The sequence below is a fragment of the Paramisgurnus dabryanus genome, chromosome 17 (assembly GCF_030506205.2).
Source record: "Paramisgurnus dabryanus chromosome 17, PD_genome_1.1, whole genome shotgun sequence".
Taxonomy (NCBI): domain Eukaryota; kingdom Metazoa; phylum Chordata; class Actinopteri; order Cypriniformes; family Cobitidae; genus Paramisgurnus; species Paramisgurnus dabryanus.
In genome coordinates this window covers 4890877-4911849 of record NC_133353.1, presented here as the reverse complement: position 1 = coordinate 4911849, position 20973 = coordinate 4890877, and the positions used below count along the sequence as shown (strand labels likewise).

At 37.9% G+C, this 20973-nt stretch overlaps 4 protein-coding genes across 4 annotated transcripts in view; 2 read left to right on the top strand and 2 right to left on the bottom strand.

Annotated features, from left to right (window-relative positions):
• Positions 1-3629, bottom strand: part of prorp (protein only RNase P catalytic subunit) — a 48669-nt gene extending 45040 nt beyond the window's left edge. The window contains exons 1-3 of the mRNA XM_065253321.1: positions 2313-3629; positions 2197-2244; positions 1812-1944 (exon numbers count right to left, since the gene is read on the bottom strand). Of these exons, the coding sequence (XP_065109393.1) occupies positions 1812-1944; positions 2197-2244; positions 2313-3307 (1176 nt within the window). The 5' untranslated portion in view covers positions 3308-3629. The remainder of the gene's footprint in view (positions 1-1811; positions 1945-2196; positions 2245-2312) is intronic.
• Positions 3630-3708: 79 nt separating this feature from the next.
• Positions 3709-8733, top strand: ppp2r3c (protein phosphatase 2, regulatory subunit B'', gamma). Its single transcript, XM_065253332.1, has 13 exons — positions 3709-3914; positions 5151-5275; positions 5435-5539; positions 5646-5758; positions 5905-6002; positions 6149-6219; positions 6318-6450; positions 6999-7054; positions 7152-7227; positions 7496-7632; positions 7722-7859; positions 8120-8179; positions 8300-8733. The coding sequence occupies exons 1-13, from the start codon at positions 3848-3850 to the stop codon at positions 8489-8491; spliced, it is 1371 nt and encodes a 456-aa protein (XP_065109404.1). The 5' UTR covers positions 3709-3847; the 3' UTR covers positions 8492-8733.
• Positions 8583-10969, bottom strand: fam177a1 (family with sequence similarity 177 member A1). The gene is made up of 5 exons (XM_065253337.1): positions 10839-10969; positions 9939-10121; positions 9769-9835; positions 9532-9629; positions 8583-9446 (listed from the first exon to the last, which is right to left on the bottom strand). Exons 1-5 carry the CDS (start codon positions 10905-10907, stop codon positions 9246-9248), a joined length of 618 nt encoding a protein of 205 aa, XP_065109409.1. The 5' UTR covers positions 10908-10969; the 3' UTR covers positions 8583-9245.
• Positions 10970-12090: 1121 nt separating this feature from the next.
• Positions 12091-20526, top strand: fbxo33 (F-box protein 33). Its single transcript, XM_065253312.1, has 4 exons — positions 12091-12637; positions 13194-13304; positions 14676-15343; positions 16176-20526. Exons 1-4 carry the CDS (start codon positions 12219-12221, stop codon positions 16439-16441), a joined length of 1464 nt encoding a protein of 487 aa, XP_065109384.1. The 5' UTR covers positions 12091-12218; the 3' UTR covers positions 16442-20526.
• Positions 20527-20973: the final 447 nt, after the last annotated feature.

The following is a 20973-nucleotide window of genomic DNA, read 5'->3' as shown; positions in this document are numbered from 1 at the left end:
CCCCCCTCCCCCCTTATTTTATTTTTTTTACATATCTGCATGATTCACGTAGGTCACATTTTCAGGTCGGAAAATCCGGAATTCCGGATTAATCCGGAAAAATCACATCCCTGATTTGTTTTTCCTACTATGAAAGTCAATGGTAAAATCAGCTGTGACAGGATTTAAATTTTTGGTTGTACTCTCCCTTTAAGGTATAAAGTGTGACATGCTTGTAGTTTACCCGAAACTGAAAATTAACTCATATTTTACTCACCTTACAGGTGTAAATGACTTTCTTCTTTCAGCCAAACACAGTCTGAGTCAGATTTATAATGGCATTGGATAGTGCCCCATTTTTAAAGTTCCACAAAGTGCATCCATCCATCCATTTAAAACTAATCCATACAGTAATTAAATATTTTCTGAGATGAAGCGATCGGTTTTTGTAACATTGGGCCTTCAGCTTGACCTCAACTCTCCCGGGACCATGCGTTCAACTTCAGTCATAGATTGTAAACAGGGTTCCCACTCTAAGTAAAATTTCCTGACTAAAAAGCTGAATTTCCATGACCTATATTCAAAATGTTGTGAGCCTGGATAATATAGTGTACATCGTAAGTTTATAAAAATTTAACTTAAATGCCTAAAATGAATAGACAGTGCCAGTAAACAGCGGTTTAAACTGTAGTCAGCAGAGGCTTGGACCCGGAAATGGTAATCCATACATCACAAGTTAACAAGCGGATTATATTTTGATAAATAGAAAACTAAAATGTAAAGCAACAAACAAAAAACCCTGATATTTCATGACATAAAAATAGAAAATTTCCTGACTTTCAATGTCTGGAAAATACCTTCAAAAATTCCATGAGATTCCAGAAATTCCATGACCTGTGGTACCCTGTGTAAAGTTTGAAATATAAATGTTTCCTTGCAAAAACCCATCGTTTCACCTCAGAAGAAATTTAATAACTGTATGGGTATGTTTTTGATGGATGAATGAGCTTTTGGGAGCTTTGACAATAAAGAACTATCAATGCGATTATAAAGCTACAAAGAGCCAGGTTATTATTTTATATAACTTTGACTGTGTTTGGATGATTGAAGTGAGTAAAATATGAGCTTTAATTTAAATTATTCTTAAAGAGACAATTTAGAGACGCATTTTTAAAATAAGCTAATTTTCCAGCTCCCCTAGGTTAAAAATTTGATTTTTACCGTTTTGGAATCCATTCAGCTGATCTCTGGGTCTGGCGCTAGCACTTTTAGCATAGCTTAGCATAATCCATTGAATCTGATTAGACCATTAGCATCACGCTCAAAAATAACCAAAGAGTTTGGATATTTTTCCTATTTAAAAAACGTGACTCTTCTGTAGTTACATCGTGTAGAAAGGCAGACGGAAAATAAAAAAATATATATTTTCTAGGCAGATTCTGTCGTAACATGGCTGCTGGAGGCGCAATGATATAACTCAGTGCCCGAAAATGGTCCCCTGCTATTGAAAGATACTAAGGGGACTATTTTCGGCTGCTGCGTAATATCAAGTCCCTGATTATTACGCAAGAATGAGAGTATAGTTCATAGTCATATGTGCCTAGAAAGTTCCAACTTTTAATTTTCGGTCAGTCTTAGTACACGATGTAACTACAGAGTCAAGTCTTGCTAAGCTATGCTAAAAGTGGTACTGCCAGACCCGGATATCGGCTGAATGGATTCCAATACGGTAAAAATCAAATATTTTACTCTAGGGGAGCTGAAAAATGAGATATTTTCAAAAAAAGTGGAGGGTCCCTTTAATATTCTTTAAAGAGATGTAAGACACAGACCTCTGGAGTGGTCTTGTTGAAGATGTCCTTTCCCTCGATCACATCCTTCATTACTCTGTCCTTCAACTGTGCATACTCTTCCTCAGTCAGCTGAATGGATTCCAGCGATGTCTTGCAATGTTTGCATTCTCCACTGAAACATAAGATTTTCCATTCTGATTATTTGCAAAAAATAATTTAACAACTTCATAAATAAACAACTAACAAGAGTTGTAAAAAACCCCACTTCTTTTCACCCACTCCTAGCTTCCCTCATCCCCAGATCCACATCAGGACCGTTATTAACCCCACTTCTGTACTGTGGCATCATACAGATTTTCCTTGCCACTGGGAGGCAGTATTGTATTTGGAAACATCATGCATCTTAAAAAATATAAATGTATACCTGGGGGTCACGGATGAGAATCTTCCACTCCATTTTTGATCCGGTAAACTGTGCAGATGGATATAAAAGTTATAATAAAGATCTAAAAAACAGAAAATCATGAAAAAAAAACCTACCTCTCAAACCATGCTTTGATAGTTTTAACCAATGGTTCCTCTGGGTAGATCTGGTTATCTCTCATATATGTTAGGATAGAAAAGAGCTTGTCTTCCTGTCCACGATGACTGACACCGCTCTGAAATAAGCACTGCCAGGTGTCTTGATGTGGAACGAGACCTTGCTCCAAAAGCTCAGTGTATAGCATCCAGCTTGTGCCAATGTCACCATGAAGAGCCGCCCCAGCGATGGCATCACCATAATTACCTGGAGACGGCAAGAGGGCTTTTTTCATACCCTCCAACACAACGAGCGCCTCCCTCCAGCGTTCTGTATGACTGAAACCTTTAATAAACAGAGAGGAGGCTCCGGTGTCGAGCGTCTTATAGCAAGACCTCATGATGTCATAAGTGTCAAAAACCTCTGATTGATGCCCACCCATGACACACAGCGTGAGGTACCTCAAAAGGAGTTCGTAGGGAAGGGTGCCTTTATCTTGAGCCTCGTAGGACAAGAGAGATTTGGCAATGTTGACATCTGCTCTGGCTGCTAGAAGTCCCTCCATCATTTGTTTTGCGAAGCGCTCAGGTTTAGTGGAGGTCTCTTTCAGTTTTGCCCATTCAGATGTGGTCAGTGGATGATCAGGGAGGGTGACCTTTAAAGACCCTCTGCCTCTCACAGATGAATTATTCGACAGTTCCTCGGGATCCTCCCCAGCTCGCTTTTTCAGATATTCAGCTGTTCTTTTGGCTGTGCCAGCTGTGAATACTGAATTGGGAAATGCTGGTCTTGCTCTTGCAGTGAAACCTTTCTCTTTAGCTATTTTGCTGTGCGATTGTGCTTGTTTATCTCCTTTTGTGCTGTAAAACTTTGGCTCAGTGATCAATCGGACAGAATGCAGGATGTTATATTTTGGAGAACAAGCAAAAGCAGGTCGGATGAATATAGGGCTGCCAACCCATGTGCAAAAATGCTTTATACAAGCCCCTGATTTTAACATAGCAAAAGACCCCATTGTCCTGGTTGATTTTAACACCCACTAAATCCTTATTAAACCTTCATATAAATAAATATCTGTATAATAAGCAATAATTGACTGAATGGCATACAAAACACAAGCCACTAACATAATAATACAGTTAGTTTTTGGGACATTATACCCGTTTTTTCCCCCTCGAAACTAGCAAATATAAAGAAACATTTTCAGTTACTCATTTGATAAATAAATGTCATTATGTAGTTTAATCAGACATTATATATAGATATAATTTAAATTAATCGTTATTCTGTTTAAACCTCCAATCTGTAAATACACTAATCGATCATTTAAACAAAGACAAATAACTTACACAATCGTATAAAAGTTATTAGATCTAACATTATGTCAGTGTAAGCAGCCATTCAAGCTCGTGCGGTCGCTTCCCGATGACGTCACCGCGCCTGGACGTCACTCTCTTGCTAGGAAACGTAAACACGACGCTAACTAAACCATATTTTTGAGTGCTTTATCCTATATACATTTAATTTATAAGATATAGTATAATGAAATAAAGTTATGGCCAACGACAAGACTGCGCATTGGAAGGATTTACTAAAACGACGACTCGACTCTGCGAACAAAGGTAAAATTATTATTACATGCCGACTAATGTTAGCTGCTTTAGTGAAAAGTAACCGTGGATTGTCAGTTAGTGGACACGTTTTTGTCAAAAAGACTGAATTGATTATTTAAGATTTAACTTCGGTTAGTTAGGCTAACGGAAGTAACAAAAATTTGCTAGGACAGTCAGGGCAGAGGTCTTCTTTATGTCTGTGTTACTTGTTTGCCATGAACCAAACTATGGTTACTTACTACAAATAAAACAGTTAAAGGGGACATACCATAAAATCTGATTTTTTCCATGTTTAAGTGCTATAATTGGGTCCCCAGTGCTTCTATCAACCTAGAAAATGTCAAAAAGAACAACCAGTAACTTAGTTTTGGTAAACCATTCTCTGCAAGCACGTGAAAAAATCGGTCATTGAAATTTGGCTCCCCTTGTGATGTCATAAGGGGATCTTATCATAATAATACCCCCACTTAATCTGCACTATACAACCACGGCACTGCCATTAAGTGCATAGAGAAAGAGAGAAAGAAAAAAATAATTGACAGCACAATTGAGTTTCAATTTCAACAAACCGCCATCATTGTGATCAGTGTTTGCATTTCATCAGCTCATTTGCATTTAAAAGACACACCCAAAACGGCACATTTTGCTCACACCTACAAAGTGGCAATTTTAACATGCTATAAAAATGATCTACATGGTATTTTGAGCTTAAACTTCACATACGTACCCCTTTTACAAATGCATGCTGCAAAAATTATTAAAAAAATTCATTATAAAAATTGCTGACCACGGATGCACCAATAGGATTTTGACAAATTATTAGCAAACTCTTGGCTTATACCTATATAACTTGCGTGATTTACAGTTTTTTAAAGCATATGTTCTACTATTTATTTATTTCACCCAGAGAAAAACTTTAGTAATATAGAACTTAAATTAGTAAACTATCGGTTTATTATATCGTTTTTTACTTGCATTTAATAATACATGCTATAGCCAGTATGTCGATAGTTTTACATTGATCAAAAAATGTATCGATGGCGATACATCGGTGCATTTCTACTGATAGTAAATAATATGTGGGGAGATGACAGTAAGTGGTTGCTTTCTGGTAAAAACCAAGTCATAGTACATACAATCACAGAAAACAAGATTTTATTAACATTACGGTTGAGACTATAATGAATATAAATGAAAGAGGATTGTGTATGATTTGTGTATAAATCATACCTGATGTCTGATCAGATAACCAGACAAACGAAGAGAAGACAGCGGAGGAAACCAAACTTTTTACCAAGTATTACACAGATTGGAAAGGGGGTCAAAGTGAAGGCAATTCGTTAAGACACATCCCACGCTTCTACTACAGAGTGAGTTGTTTCTTCAGTACTAAGAGTGTATGGTCTAGTGTCAGTGGTTGTTGTTTATTAAATTGTATTACAAATGTTAAATTCACATTTATTGATCATAACCTGTCCAAAAGACCTTTTATAAAAAGAGTTTTTTTTTTTTACAATATTTCATGGCAGCTTCCTGCAGAAGATGAAGTCCTGCTGCAGAAGCTCAGAGAAGAGTCGAGGGCCGTGTTTCTCCAGAGGAAGAGCCGTGAGCTTCTCGACAATGAGGAGTTACAAGTAAGAGAAAATTTTACTGGGTTATAGTTTTAAAAAGCTGCTTTGGTTTAGCTTGTCTTTGTTGGAGTGGTATTTTTTTCTTAATGCAATGTTATCCCTTCTGCAGAACCTTTGGTTTCTGCTTGATAAACATCAAGTGCCACCCACGGCAGGCGATGAGGCCATGATCAGTTATGAGAGTTTTCTCAAGGTTGGAGAAAAAGCAGGTGCAAAATGCAAGTAAGTGCATTATAAAAAAATATGTAGATCAAATATTTTAAATCAGTCTAATGCTTAAATATATATAATGCCTAAATATATAAATATATTTTAACTTGATTTAAAATTAGTGAGATCTTTCTTTCTCAATCTTCATTCCCCTTTAGGCTTTTTTTCACAGCCAGAGTCTACGCCAAACTGCTTCATAATGATCCATATGGGCGAATATCTATTATGCAGTTCTTCAACTATGTCATGAGAAAAGGTAGTTGTAGCTTTGTAAATGCTGATCTCACTGCATTTTCATTGTATGAGGTCAGGTCATTATTATAGAAAGTCTTTTGTTAAATTCGAACATAGTAATTCGGTTGTATAGATGATTCAGTGATTAATCTGCTTTCCTTCTGGTAGTGTGGCTGCACCAGACCAGGATTGGTTTGAGCCTCTATGATGTAGCTGGTCAGGGTTATCTCCGTGAGTCTGTAAGTAGTCATATTTTACCATCATAAATCAGCGAAGGTACACATCAATAGCTGTATTATTTAAAATGTAAACACTGTATGCCTGTGTTTTTGTGCAGGATTTGGAAAACTACATTCTAGAGTTGATTCCTACTCTACCGCAACTGGATGGCTTGGAGAAATCCTTCTATTCGTTTTATGTTTGCACGGCTGTCCGCAAGTTCTTCTTCTTTCTTGATCCACTGCACACTGGCAAGTGTCATGTAGTAATATTAAATAAATAATAGTTATAGCAGTTTAATTGATTTTTAATAAATAAAAATAATCCAATAAAGTATATATTTTTTATTTAAAAAATGATTAGAAACAAGATTTTTTGAGCATCATTTCTATTTTTTTCTCTCCCTTTTCTGTCTACTTTTTTCTGTATTTGTATTGTAATGAAATTTGTTATTATGTTGATTTAATTAGATGCTCAAATAAACTAAAAATGATGATGATTTTTAATAAGATATTAATGTTATAAATATGTAATAGTGGTGGGCTGACCTAAGGGCTGACCATCTCATTATTTTCTCAAAATGGTAAAAATATAAAAACTACATTTTCAGAGATGTCCAAAGATGCATTTTGTCTAAATAATTTTAGTTTTAGAAATGGCTTTTATTGGTTTAAGTTACATAAACAATTTGGGCCCACATGTGGGCCTGTGACAGTTAGGGGTTAAAATGTCAGCTTTTGAAAAAACTGTAATGACAAAGATAATTTACATGCTTTTAATTCTTATGTCTGGTTTGTAGGAAAAATAAAAATTCAGGACATCCTGGCTTGCAGTTTCTTGGATGATCTACTTGAGGTAGTTTATACATTTTGGCTCAAGTAAACCTGCATAGTCTAGTTTTGATGTCTGATGAGCATGCAACATCAGGCTAATATTATGTTATAATTTTCAGCTTAGAGATGAGGAGCTTTCAAAGGAGAGTCAGGAGTCCAATTGGTTTTCTGCGCCTTCCGCCCTTCGAGTTTATGGTATTTCTATGAAATTCTCTCATTACTGATCAATGTTATGTACAGGTTTGATATGGCAGATGACATTGAAAAATGATTTTGTACGATTTTATTGTAACATTTTATTACTAATGAAAAAATCCATCCAGCCCTCATTTTCACAACAATAAAAAAGAATTATGTTTCTAACTTCCTTTACCTAATTTTCGCATAGCAATAAAGTACTTCTCATGCCACCTGTGACATCTGTTAGTTGGTGCTACAGGTAACCTGTTTTTCCTGTTTATAGGTCAGTACCTTAACCTGGATAAGGATCATAATGGGATGCTCAGTAAGGAAGAGCTGTCTCGGTACGGCACAGGAACTCTAACTAGTGTTTTCCTAGACCGTGTCTACCAGGAGTGCTTAACCTATGATGGCGAAATGGTAAACGCATCAGACTTAATCACATGTTTTTCCGTAGAGTCAGAAAATGTAAAATTTCTAGTCTAAAACATTTCTCACATTTCATTTAGGACTATAAGACCTATCTAGACTTTGTGCTGGCTCTAGAGAACAGAAAAGAGCCTGCAGCTCTTCAGTATATTTTCAAACTGCTGGACATGGAAAACAAAGGATACCTCAATGTCTTTGCTCTCAATTACTTTTTCAGGGTAAGGAAAATGTTTGGAAAGGATTTAAGACATTGGGTTTTTATGTAATTGCAGGTACATTTGACGTCTAAAGTCATTATTTTTTCAAATGGTTATTTTAATATTGTCATGGATCACAGACCAAGCCAAATATCATGATTTTCTGTTTTATTCCGTATCAATTCTGTTACTTTCTAATAAAATCACCCATATGCCGTTTATGCTGGATAAAATCACATTTAGTATTTTGAAGTTTGAATGCAAGTTTTTATGCAATTCAGGCTATTCAGGAACAGATGAAAATCCATGGACAGGAGCCAGTTTCCTTTCAGGATGTTAAGGTACAAAGTTTTTTGCTTTTATATAACACTACATGACATCACTTGTCTTGGAGAATTCAGAATTACAAGCAAGAAATTGGTGCAATCTGTGGATCACGATTTGTGTTTTTATGCTTACAGGATGAAATCTTTGATATGGTAAAGCCCAAGGATCCATATAAAATCACTCTACAGGACCTAGTGAATAGTGGACAGGGTGATACAGTCACAAGTATTCTTATTGATCTCAATGGATTTTGGACCTATGAGAACAGAGAGGTGCTGGTGGCCAATGACACCGACAGCAACACAGCTGATTTAGATGACACATGACATCCTTTCCTACATTGAAGTAATTGTACTTCGGGACCAACCGTGCTGGTTTGGACATGGAAACATTCACAAGAGGATTATACAGAATAGCTTGGTTGTATATTGAAATGTTTATTAAGTATTGTTATGTACAAAAAGAATTGTATTTTATTTGACCTACGATATATAAAAGTAGGTATATTTTCACTTGTGTAATAAAAAATATTGATGACAAATAAATTATACAATTTTTCAAAATAAAATGCTTTTGTGTTTTCAAGAGAGAGATTTAACTCCTCAATGTGCACAACACAAAAATACCGTGTTCATAATAACAGGGGTATTTTGTTAGAAAAATTACAATTATATGACCTAATAAAGAGAAAGGGGATCATGTATGATCACTTAAAACTATTTTCAGCAACTCAAAACATCCAAACAAACACAAAAAATGTTAAATATAATAACTAATTCCTAGTATCGACAGCACCTTGGAGATCGGTGATCCATGCAGCTGATATAGTGTTTTTAATTGCAAAATGTACAAAGAATTGTTGTAGTGACTACTTCTGTATTGAAAGATCAGTGTATGGCTTTATGAAATGTTAAATAAGGTTTGCATTCAAGCAAGACCTTTTGTCAGCAATGCATAAACAGCATGTTACCTTCATATTCAAATGCCAACTTCAGGTATGCTGAAAAAAGCAAAACTTGTACCTACATATTGGAAAATAATGTAAAATTGTTTGATATAATCAAACAATTATACAGTATTTTAGGAGGGAATAAGGGCAGGCAATTTGTTTGCATCAGATGGTGTATGCGATTCTTGTTCGAGTTCAAAGGTCACATTCACAAAAGAAGCAGTTGCTTCTGGTTGCTCAATTTTTGGTTGTTGGTTCTCCTGACCGAGCTGCTCATCAAAACGACGCTCTGCCTCCTCAGAGAGATGGTTTTCCTCCTCCTCTTCTTCCTCCTATCAACACAAGTTTGTTAGCTGCATAAACCGTAATATGTCTAGCATTCATAAAAATAAATATTAACTTGTACAGTGCATGTACCTCCTTCCTCATTCTGTAGTATTCATCAATTGCATATTGATATTTTGGTGAGGTAATTCCCAGCAGTGATGCCATTCTCTCACCAAGATAGTCACAAACTGAGAGAATGCAAAACACAATCATAAGGACTCAATTTCTTTTAGAAAATTATGTTATAACATAAATCCCATATGATTGTACCGTATTGAATATTATAGATTTGACAGAGTTTCATTTCTTTTTTCAATATTTAATTACCTGAGATAGTAGAGGTGGCCACCCTCCACATTTGGAACCAGAAATATGGACCCCAAGTCAATTTGGACTAAAATTAGAGAAGCATACTCATTTTATGCTTGATTGTTTAAAAAAATGCAAAGATAACTACAATGAATAATGAACAAATTATAATTTAATTTACTACTTACAGTATCAACTGGACTTAACTGGGTGCTCTTTTGGCTCGTCTCTTCCTCTTCTTCCTCATCTGTACTGTATTCCTCCATTGTTTCACCACTGGCAAAGTAGATTGTTCTGCGAGGAATCTTTGTCCGCTTCTTTCCCAAATCTCCAAGTTCCACATTTTCGAAATCCTTCACCACAGTAGCGCTCTAAACCAATAATAGGCAAGGCAAGTTTATTTATTTAATGCATTGCATAAACAAAGCTAATTCAAAGTGCTTTATAATGGAGAGACATTACCATGACATGTTTTTGTTTTACAATGAACTTGTTGTTTGGTTAAATTACCATTTCATTAAGAATTGTACATCATGGACAATCCAATTGTCATACACACACACACACATTACAGATGGAATAATTAATAAAATAATAAACATGAAGCATACTAAACCATAATGGCATGACATGTTTACCATTATATGCAATTTAATAGGTGCATTAATTAGGAAATGTTAATTTAACCTCCTAAGACCCGAGCTTTGGTTTGTCTTTTTTTCAGATTTCTACCAGCTATTTGGGTTAGGAAGAAATAAATATAATAAGCAAATATTTTTCAATGAACATGAAACAGTGTAATTGTCCATGTTTGTGAACAACAGGTTCAAGTTACACAGAATTAAGTATTGTGGTGCAAACAACAAACATTTGATGTGTGTGGACATCCAGGTTTAGAGGATAATGCAATTAGATTACGTTATCCATTACACATGAAATACGTCACATGTATGTATCAACAAACTAGTAACTAACTCGCTAGACAATAATAAAACGAACAAGGAAGTAAAATCGCGTATCTCGACTGTACTACAGGATCAAAACAGCGCTTGTTTCCATTATAACTCGATTATTATATTAAACTCTACCTTTTCTGTGTCCATAGTTTGTCCCAGAGACACATTGACGTTTGTGAGGTAAAGTGACAGTTCAGACATGTCGTCTTCAAACCTTTCTGTTTCCTTCTTCAAGCTTGCCTGTGCATTTCCGCTTAGTTGGGTGTTGCACAGGAAGTGACGTCACATACATACGCCTTCGATTCTGAGTTTTTTTATATTATATGTATGTAACTTATTCCTACGCACAATAGACCAGGTTTAACAAATATAGAAAACATATGTACAATTTAAATTATTAGTAAAATAATTACATAACTAAAATTATTTTAACCAAGACTCCAACCTGTTGAATATGTTTTGATACATGCGAAATGTGTATTTTTTCAGTCTATGGTTTGAGTGTGCGAATTTAAATCATAGATTTACTTTTTCATGCATCAGAGAATGTAGAGCACGTTTACAATATATTTAATTTAAAAATGTATTTAATATAGTAATTACGTGCCTGAAGTTATTTGGAGTGCAAAACTAACTATGGTAACTTGGTGACCATTTATTTACAGGCATTCATTATAATTTTAATGTGATGACAGGAAAGATTATACATTTCCTTATTGTACCCATGTTTACCAATCACACATGATTACACTGTAGAATCTGTTTAAGGCATCATCATAGATGATTAGTACCTAAGAAAATAACACATAATGATAATAATTAATATCTCCTTAAACACATTAGCTGTTAATCTGATTATTTGTGCACATGTGAATCACATTTTGTTAAGCATGATTAATAATTTACAAAGATTGTTGCACACCCAAATCAAGTTTAATATACAAGAATATGTACCCCATAGTTTTCTCTGTACTTCAATTCAGCACGGCTGTAATCTACTTGTTTTGCAAATAATTTATAAATTGTTTATCAAATCTATAAGAACTTTCAACGTTTTAATCTATATAAAATAATATCATACTCAATAAAATGTGTGGTGCCCTCTTTCGGTTATTCGGTGTATGGCAAAAATAAGGCATTTTCGGAAGAAACCATTAAAACCTCTTGAATCGCTGAATTTGCAACACACGAAAAAACACACTTAAATGACCCACAGTACGATACATATATATTGTAATGCTATTTTCACCTCAACATAACATCTTCAACCTTTATCTTAGCTCTTTTACGTACACAGTATGTCTCAAAAAAACATTTCTCGCCCCCCTGTTATGAAATGAAAATGGACTGATCCAATAGTATTGAAAGCAAAGCTTATCACGCAGTTGTTTGTTTTCACCAAAGCAGCAGCCGCAGCGCGCAGCGGAGGTTTATACGGACGAGCACAGAGACTCACGGAATCGTATAACGGTTACGTTTTTAACCTTCATCGCATCTTAATAGCCTTCCGCCATGGCTCTGTGCAGTAGCATCGGAGCCTTGGCGTTACCCAGCGAGCTCATCGTGCACATATTTTCCTTCCTATCGGACCGAGATAAGCTCCGGGCCTCGACTGTGTGCTCCCGCTGGAGGGAGTGTCTCTTCTACCCCGCGCTGTGGACCGAGCTCAAGCTGCGGGTCGGCGGAGGCACCAACGGAGGCGGCTCCGGATCGGAACAGACCCCGCGGTTAGAGTTTCTCATGCGAAAATTTGGTTCGTTTGTGCGAGAGCTGCGGCTGGAATTCGCCCCGGTGGACAGGTATTTGAGTCCCCTGCACGGCGGAACGCAACCCGTCGAGAGCGACCCGCAGTTCGCAGAGCGCTGGAAGGATGCGATGGTGACATATTTGGACCAGGTGTTGTGTGTGCTCAGTGGTCTGCGTAATAACAGGTAACAGTTAACAGCACAATTGTGCGTGCTTTGACATTGACGTTATTGTTGCACCAGCGATAAAAAAAAATTCTGGCTGGTTTGTTTTGCGTATTTGCTCGGCAGGCGCTTATAAACAAACCCTGCGCGTTACGTAACGCTCTCGTGTCTTTCCTCTCGATGTCATACGCTGATCGGTCTGCGCATGCTGCGATGCATGAAAAACACAACTGAAGCATCACGGCTGTGTGCTTTCTGCTAACAGCATTGACATTATTCATGATTATGTCTTAATGATATTGCAAAACGGTGAGACTTTGAATATGCGTTTAATGCTCGTCTAAAAAGCAGGGATTCAAAACTCACAACTGTTTTGACATCTACACAACACGCTTTATTTGTAAATGCATTAGCTGTGTATTGTGAAACACCTCTCAGTTGTGATTTGATGGTTTTGATTTGGCTAGTTTTTCTTTGTATTGCCTTGATACATTTATTATCGAATGTGACTTATGTGATGTTATTTAATAATATAATATTCATAAGTAGGGGTAAATTTTTTGACATCTTTCTCCAGAAACCTCCAGACTTTGAGTCTTTACGGTGACACGTGCGTTCTGCAGGATGATGGGGTTTTGGACAGCTCTTACCTTAACCAGGTTGACCAAGGGGGCAAGAAAATTAAAGAGTAAGTTAACACGGTTCAGTTTGATATTATACTAGAGATCAATCTCACTTAAAGGCCTTTATTATAAAATTGGCAATTATTATAATTTATGACCATGGCATAGCTATTGTTTGAAAATTAGTAAGGTCCAGGGGTGTTAAGAGTTAATTGCTATCCCAGGGGCAAAAGTGCACTAAAATTAACTAAGTACATAGTAAATGTACTATTCTGTGCATTAATCTATTATAATTTTTATGGCTAATGTTTACATATTCGGCATATTTCATTTAAACCCAATTGTTCTACATCTTTTGGTGTTATTTCTTTTTACAGATTTTTAGTGTTGAAAGTGTTTCTTGCATACATAATCATGATGAGTATTATAATCCGAATGTAATATCATGTCAGCAATAACCTGCCCACGCTAAGTGATGTGTCATTTGATTACTGTTGGATACCCAGTGTTGCCAGATAATAGTGTGAAAACAAACCAAATAAGTCATAAAGAAAAATAATTCTTTCAGAAATGCATGAGACATCGCTAACATTGCACATTCTCTCTTTATGGATTTTGTAGTGTCACATTAATTGCTAAAACATTAAACACTATAAAGAGGAGTTTTTACAATGGGATCTGGCAACACTGCGAATGCTGCACCCGTGGCCGCGTCTCACAGCTGCAGCATTTTACGCTAAACTATACAGTAAACTGTCCAAACTTAATAATATACAAGGATGCCAATGTGAGTCATTTGAAGTAACTAATTAGTCATTCAGAGAACTGTGCATTTAAATTTTTTAATATTAAAGGTGACATAGAATGATTGTACGGGGTATTTATCCTTGTTATGTGATGTGACATGTAGACAAACATTTTTTTTGTTTGGGTCTGTAATGCCTTAGAAGCTTCCTAAAAACCTCTCTCAGATAGCTCTATTAGGGTGGGGGATTTGAAACAAGTGATTTTGCACCTATTTTGCTCCCCCTACTGGCTTAACTTGCAATCTCATTACTGATTGGCTGACTTTCCTGCCACTCAAAAAATGTAGCCAATTATTTTAAAGTGTAGGGACAGAGAGATGCCTGTGATGTCATAAGCATCAGTTTTTCAGATTGGGCCGTTTTCTGGCTGACATTTCTAAAAGAGGAATTTCTATGAGACTGAGATGTTTAGCATGTCTAGCACTTTTTGTATGTTCGTGAATGCAGGTAGACTACCATTATTCAACAAAGACAAGGTAAAAATGGTTTTTCATTCTCTGTCCCCTGTACGGCCATGATTATGACCGATTTTGGTGGAAGTTATGGCATTGTTGGCTCTAGCGAAAGGAAACTTACTACATTATTTCCATTGTAGGATCCTAAGGTGTGTTGTGCCCTTGTGTCTTTTAGAATCCAGCAGCTCTTTGAAGAGATCCTGTCCAACAGCAGGCAGATGAAGTGGCTATCATCTGCGTTCATGCTCGGTGTGTTGACCCCTCGCTCTCTGGCTTCTCTCTCGAACGCCAGCACCAGCTCTCTCGAGCACCTCAGCCTGCTAGATAACCAGCTGGCCAGCCTGGTGTCCACGGTCGAGGTGGAAAGGCTCGTTAACCTTCGCTCTTTGTCTGTGGACTTTTGCGACTTCACCTCCGACATGTGCCGTCTCCTCGCCTCCGCTGACCGAGCGCCGCTTCATCGCCTTTCCCTCCTACTCAATGGCGCCGCTTCAGACGTCAAGCCTTTGAATGGTACGGCAACCGAGGACGATTGGAAAGGCCTGGTGCGCTGCAGCACAAACCTGCGCGTCTACATCATGGCTATGGACGTTTGCAGCCAGGATCTTCTGCGTATTCTGAAACCCAGCGTGCCCCTTGAGAGGATCCACCTGGACGGCTACAGCACGCTGGTGACGGATGGTGTGGTGGAGCTCATCTCCCAACAGTACCACAAAACCCTCACCCACTTCATCTTGATGAGAGATGACGCCACATTCCCAGACCTCAGCGTGAACCGTAACGAAGACCCGCTGGTTCTCCTCGCCTGGCGCTGTGTGCACCTTGCTGTCTTGATCATTCATGGTAATTACAGATTGACCGTTCATGATTCACTCGTTCTTGAGAAATGTGAGCATCAAACTTCAATTTGACATTACATTATGTAGGATCTATATTCAGGGTTCCACTGGTCCTTGAAATCCTTGAAAGTTTGTGAATCTGGGGGAAAAAAATTCATGGCCCTGGGGAGTTATAAAATATATTAAATATACATACATAGATACACACAGGTCATTGAAAGTGCTTGAATCTATTTTATGCAAAACGTCTTCTGAAAAAAAAAATCCATATTATTCCCTGTGTAGTGTAGGATAATATCATAAAAATGCTAGACTTTTTAAGCACACGTGCTAAACTGTTCGCTTTAAATGCTTTTATCTTCTGTATGCGAATGTTGATTCATACCAAAATGCTTTTTTGCATAGTTGATGAAAACGTCTCAGGTTACGTATGTAACTGTTGTTCCTTGAGAAGGGAACGAGACGCTGCGTCTCCCTTGCCATACTTCCTGCGTCCCTGCTGTGCCGTCTTTGGCAATATTTTAGATAGCGATATACTTCCTGGCTCCTGCGTCACTCTGTCTTTGTCGTTAAGCCTCACCATTGGTTGAATTTAATCCCCACAGTGTCACCGCAGTGACGCAGCGCAAGTTCCCTCGAAAGGGAACTGTAATAATGTATCTTAAAAGGTAACACGATGTAACCTTGCTCTCACTTAAAATGTGTCCCACATTTACTCCTTGAATTTGAGGGTTTTGGACCTGGAAAGTCCTTGAAAGCTCCTTGAATTTGAAGTTAACTAAGGTGTTGGAACCCTGTATATTAAATCATTACACTGTACTGTATTTGCTCCGCAGGCTACACCGTGTGGTCCCACAACCTCGTGGCCATTTCTCGCTTGCGTGGCTCCAACCTCAATGTCCTGGAAGTGTCAGAAGAAAGCATCGACTTTGACCCAGACCAGTTGGTGTACATCGAGGGTGACCCCGTCCATAATCTGGTGAAGGAGGTGTCCCTGGGACTGGACCGTGTCTGGCAACCCTCCATGGACGGCAGCATGGTCCTGAATGAACCCACTCAGCATTTCCACCGCGAGATGCAAAGCTTCAGCGCGGGCATGTAGACGTTACCCAACCCCTGTGCTTGGTGATCGTTCACTAAATGGGCCCTTTCTTATTTTACATATTCTGTTTTTCATTGCTTTTTGTTTTCCTTGTAGTGTGAATTAATCCTTTACATGTGCTGTGTTTAATCAGTATTAGCTCTATATTTAAATCTATATCTTATCTATATCTATAAATATATATCCTGCTTATTACTAGGGAAGTATAGTTGGGTATTGGTTTAGTAGCTTATCGAGTGAATGTTTCGAGAGGGGCTTTTATACAGCTTAGCTTAAAAGTTGTACAGTGAGTCGTTTATCCTCTCGCTTTTGTCCGTTCCCCCTAGAAAGCGTGGAGTTACCTCAATCAGTTGATCCTTCTTGGCTTTCGAAAACGACGAAATCCCACGTTCTCGTTGACCTTTTTATAGGGAGATTAGTCTTCCGGCCGAGGGACGGACGGGGCTGATCCACAGCAGTTCGAACCCCTTCCTCTCTGTATGTAATTGTTTTTCGCAACTGAGGATTGGTGGAAACGACACGTTCGGGACGTAGTTCCCGCTGGTTTTTCTCGACCTGGAAGTAGACGCACCTCTGCTGGTGAAACCAATCGTAGAGGTTTACTGTCCGGTGCGTGACACCTGCATGCTGACCGCCCTCCAGCACAATATCTGGGCCCAGCCATAGGTGTGTGTGTGTGTGTGTGTGTGTTTCTCTTTTCTGTGTTTTTGTTTTAATGAAGTTTTTTCGTCTGTCTCAGGTAGGCAAAAATTATGACAAGGAAAATGAAGATTATGGTTACGGCGAGAGTGAAAACAATCAACTGTTCTGTCAGTTTTAATTGTTCTTCTGGAGTCACAGTTGCCTTCAAACTCCCCCTTATTTTTTTCACGCCCGATTCTTGATTCAATCTATTCAACGTCAACACGGAGCGTCATTTATTTAACACGTAATTCCCAACGGAAATGTGTTGACGAGAGTGATTGGATAAAATCCAGACCACAGTATTTCATCTGTAAAATTTCATTAGATAGAGGGAGGCAGATGTTTGCTTGTTCCATATCTCAGGATTCCTGCACTTGCGGTACTTTTCCAGTCAAAAGCTTTTGTTAAAGCTCCGTTCAGAGGGTCGACGCGCTCGATTGGGCAAGATTTTGTAGATTTTTGGAGGTGGGAAAGCTCTTCCAACAGAATGCGCTTTAAAAGCTGGCTTTTATTTTGATTTCTCTAGTTTACTCTTTAAGATTGAAGTTCTCGGTGTGTCGTTTGCTTTTACGTATGTTGTTCGTACACATTTTTAAAAATCTAAGTTAAGCTGTGGTTGCTTGCGTAGTTCTAATAAGTGAATGTCAAACTCGAGCCTTCCTGAAAGTGGTATAATCCCCCTCTTTCGAGAACATATCTTTATTTTTTTGCATGCTTGGATAAATGAAGAGATCCGTCAAAGAGCAGAGTACTTTTTTAAACCATTAAGTTGCCTCGCTAACTCTGTAAGACCTCGAAACGTTCTATATTTTGGTGGCACGGATGACCGGTTAACAAAGCCAAACCAAGTTTGAAACGAAAGCCATCGCCCAATCATCCTTGATAGATGCGCTTAATACAAACCTACAGCCAAAGTGGCAGCTTAAGAAAGATCTCTATATGCAAGTGTTTTTTTCGAGGGTTACCAAGCAATGATCTTGTTAAGATTTGTTATCAGTGATCCAAAGAAAGGTTTAAAGCAGTTACCCAATGAGATCCAACAGCTCTTGGCACATGAAGGCCTAGAAGTAGGAGTTTATCTGTGGATAAATGTTACTATACATTTTGTAAATGCGAAACAACACGGAGATACAGCTTGAATAAACGGCGACAGGTTTACAACCTATTATGGTACTAGTGTCAACATTAATGAAAATGGTAACTTTCCGCAGTTTGCGGCACAGAAAGCGAAAGGGTTTGAGAATTGATGATGTAAGATTTTAAAATAATCGAAATTTTGCTCATTTTGAATAAACCATGGTCTTAAAAAAAAGAAAAGGTTGTTTCCGGTGCGTTGACATAGATGCCAGAAGTGCTTGAATGAATGTGAATCTCTTGTATCACAATGCCAGTAGTGAGATTCTGTATGGTTCCCGTTTTTACTTCAGTAGAGCACCAAAAATAAGCATTTTATTTATCTAGAGCTTGTTGTATATTGAATTTGCTCCAAGGACTGGAGTTGATTGAGAACAACAGTGTTGGTCAGTCTTCTTTCGAACCGCTATAACGCTCATACCGTGCCTATAAAGCCAGAATAGGTTTCAAACCCGAGACATGGCACATTTAATCCGTTCTTTTTGTTCGTGTGTATATATGTGAAGTGTAAACTTTCAGAAAAGTGCAAACGTTAGAAATGGGGTACGTTCGTTACAAAGCGCACCGCTTTTTCTGCAGTAAACAGGAAACGGCCTTTCTCAGGGTTTCCGTTATGATGTACGGAGGATAGTCCAATTGCTCAGGCCTCGCACCATGAGAGTTTCCATAAAGAAATGATCTTCTCAATAGTCACTGGATTTAACTTCTGTCGGCGCCCGCTGCCAAAGATCACGGTGATACGCGTTTCGAAGTGCCCACATGCTGGCAGAGGGCAGGGCCGACGCTTGATCGGCCGAGATGTACAAACTACTACTTGTGTTACGACAACTACTATTAGATTAATGGGAGGTTGGACTTGAGCGGTGGTCCACAGCTGTGCTGTGGCTTAGGTCAACATGCGTTAGATCTCTCTTACAATGCACCTGTTTCACTGTGAAAAGTGAATGTAATTTAACTATTGATAAAATCAAGGTTGGTTCTATCAGACCTTTAAGCTGCTATGAGACGTGTTAGGAACATTCCACTGGGGAGATAAAAACGAAAATGGCCAAATGTCTGCATGAAATGATTATTTTTTTACTCTTTTCGTTTTTGTTTTGGTTAGGGCTTGGACGGGATCTGGAATAGGCATACGACTGGTAAATCATTTGAGAGCGCATAGACACGGGCGCATGTTTTATTTGTTTAGACCAGTCGGTGGTTACAACTCAGTTGGATCCCTAAGTTTTTGCTTTTCGTTATATGCATTTCACAATCTCACGTAGTACGGAGAAAGCTGTACGTACAGAGGCTGCTATGAACCCCACCTGGAAAAAGAATCGCCTGTTAAAGCTTTTCCGATCAACCTTGTGGGTAAAAAGTGGAGTTTGGTTGATTTTTGTGGTTGACAACTTTTTACACTTAAACCAACGATCCAACATTCCCACTGTAGGCCGAATACAAAGCTCGACGACACGGCGAAGATGAAAACTATGCAAATGAAATGCATATGATCCAGTGGCTCTTAACTTGTTTTCATTTTATTTCTTTTTTTTTTCTGTCACTCAAATAGAAACAACCTAACTCGCAACGATACTTGGCCTTATTATTGTTATTAATATTGTTTTAAGATCTAGATTCTTCGGAAGCCAACTCAGTTTCAGGGGCGACCGTGGGTTTCAGACATGGTCTCTGTGAGACTGGCCAGCAGGCCCCAGTTATAAGTGATACGAATGTTGTGCATTTGTTTAAAATCAGGACAGTTTGCAATAAAAAAAAGTGGCCATCACGGGGCACGAGCAGTGCTAAGACCACGCTGCTACCTTATAAACTAAAATGGGAAGTTAAATAAGATTACATGCATACGCGTATATATACATGTATATCAACGTATATACTTTTATGCAACACATGTCCGGGTTCTATTTATGAACATGATAAACAAAGTTTATAAGCGTTGTTGTTTAGCAAAAATGGTTTTACCATCTTAAATGTTTAATATTTGGGCAGGTGTGTTCTGTCTAACTTTTTGTCTCCGGTGAGCACACATAGCATTGGATTTTATATGTACATCTGCAAACAAGCAAGTACTCTGGCACAGGTGTGAACATGCCAGGTGGGAAGATTTTTAATGAGAAATGTGATCTTTGAGGTTCCACGATAAAGAAGAAAAAATCTATGAAAAACTTAACTGACAGATATTGGGTAAACCAGCCGAATGTTGATTTGACTTAATGTTGAACGAATGCATTTTCTTTTAATCGGTAAATAAAAGCATTAAAAATCAACAGCCTTGACTTTGTGTTTTCATACAGTTTATATATAGAAAATCCTTTTTCATTAGGTTAAATTAAACATTTAAAAGGATAGCTCTGTCCCAAAAAAACTAATCTTACTGTTCTACTAAATACAGATATTTTGAGCAATGTTTGTACACTATGGGGAGGTTTCCCAGACAGGGTTTAGGTTAATCCAGGACTAGGCCTTATTTTTATTAGGTCGTTTAAGAAGTTTTTACAAACGTACCTTACAAAAACACTACAGGTGTGCATTTTAAGACAAAAGAATGTCACGGATGTATGTTAAAATTAAACCGGACAAGCTGTTTTTAAATTAAAGTAGCTCAAACATGCACTTCAGTCTGGGACTAGGATAAGCCCTGTTCAGGAAACCGCCCATAAGTGTGTTTTGAGCATCATTGACTTCCATAGTATTTAATTTTCCTACTATGGAAG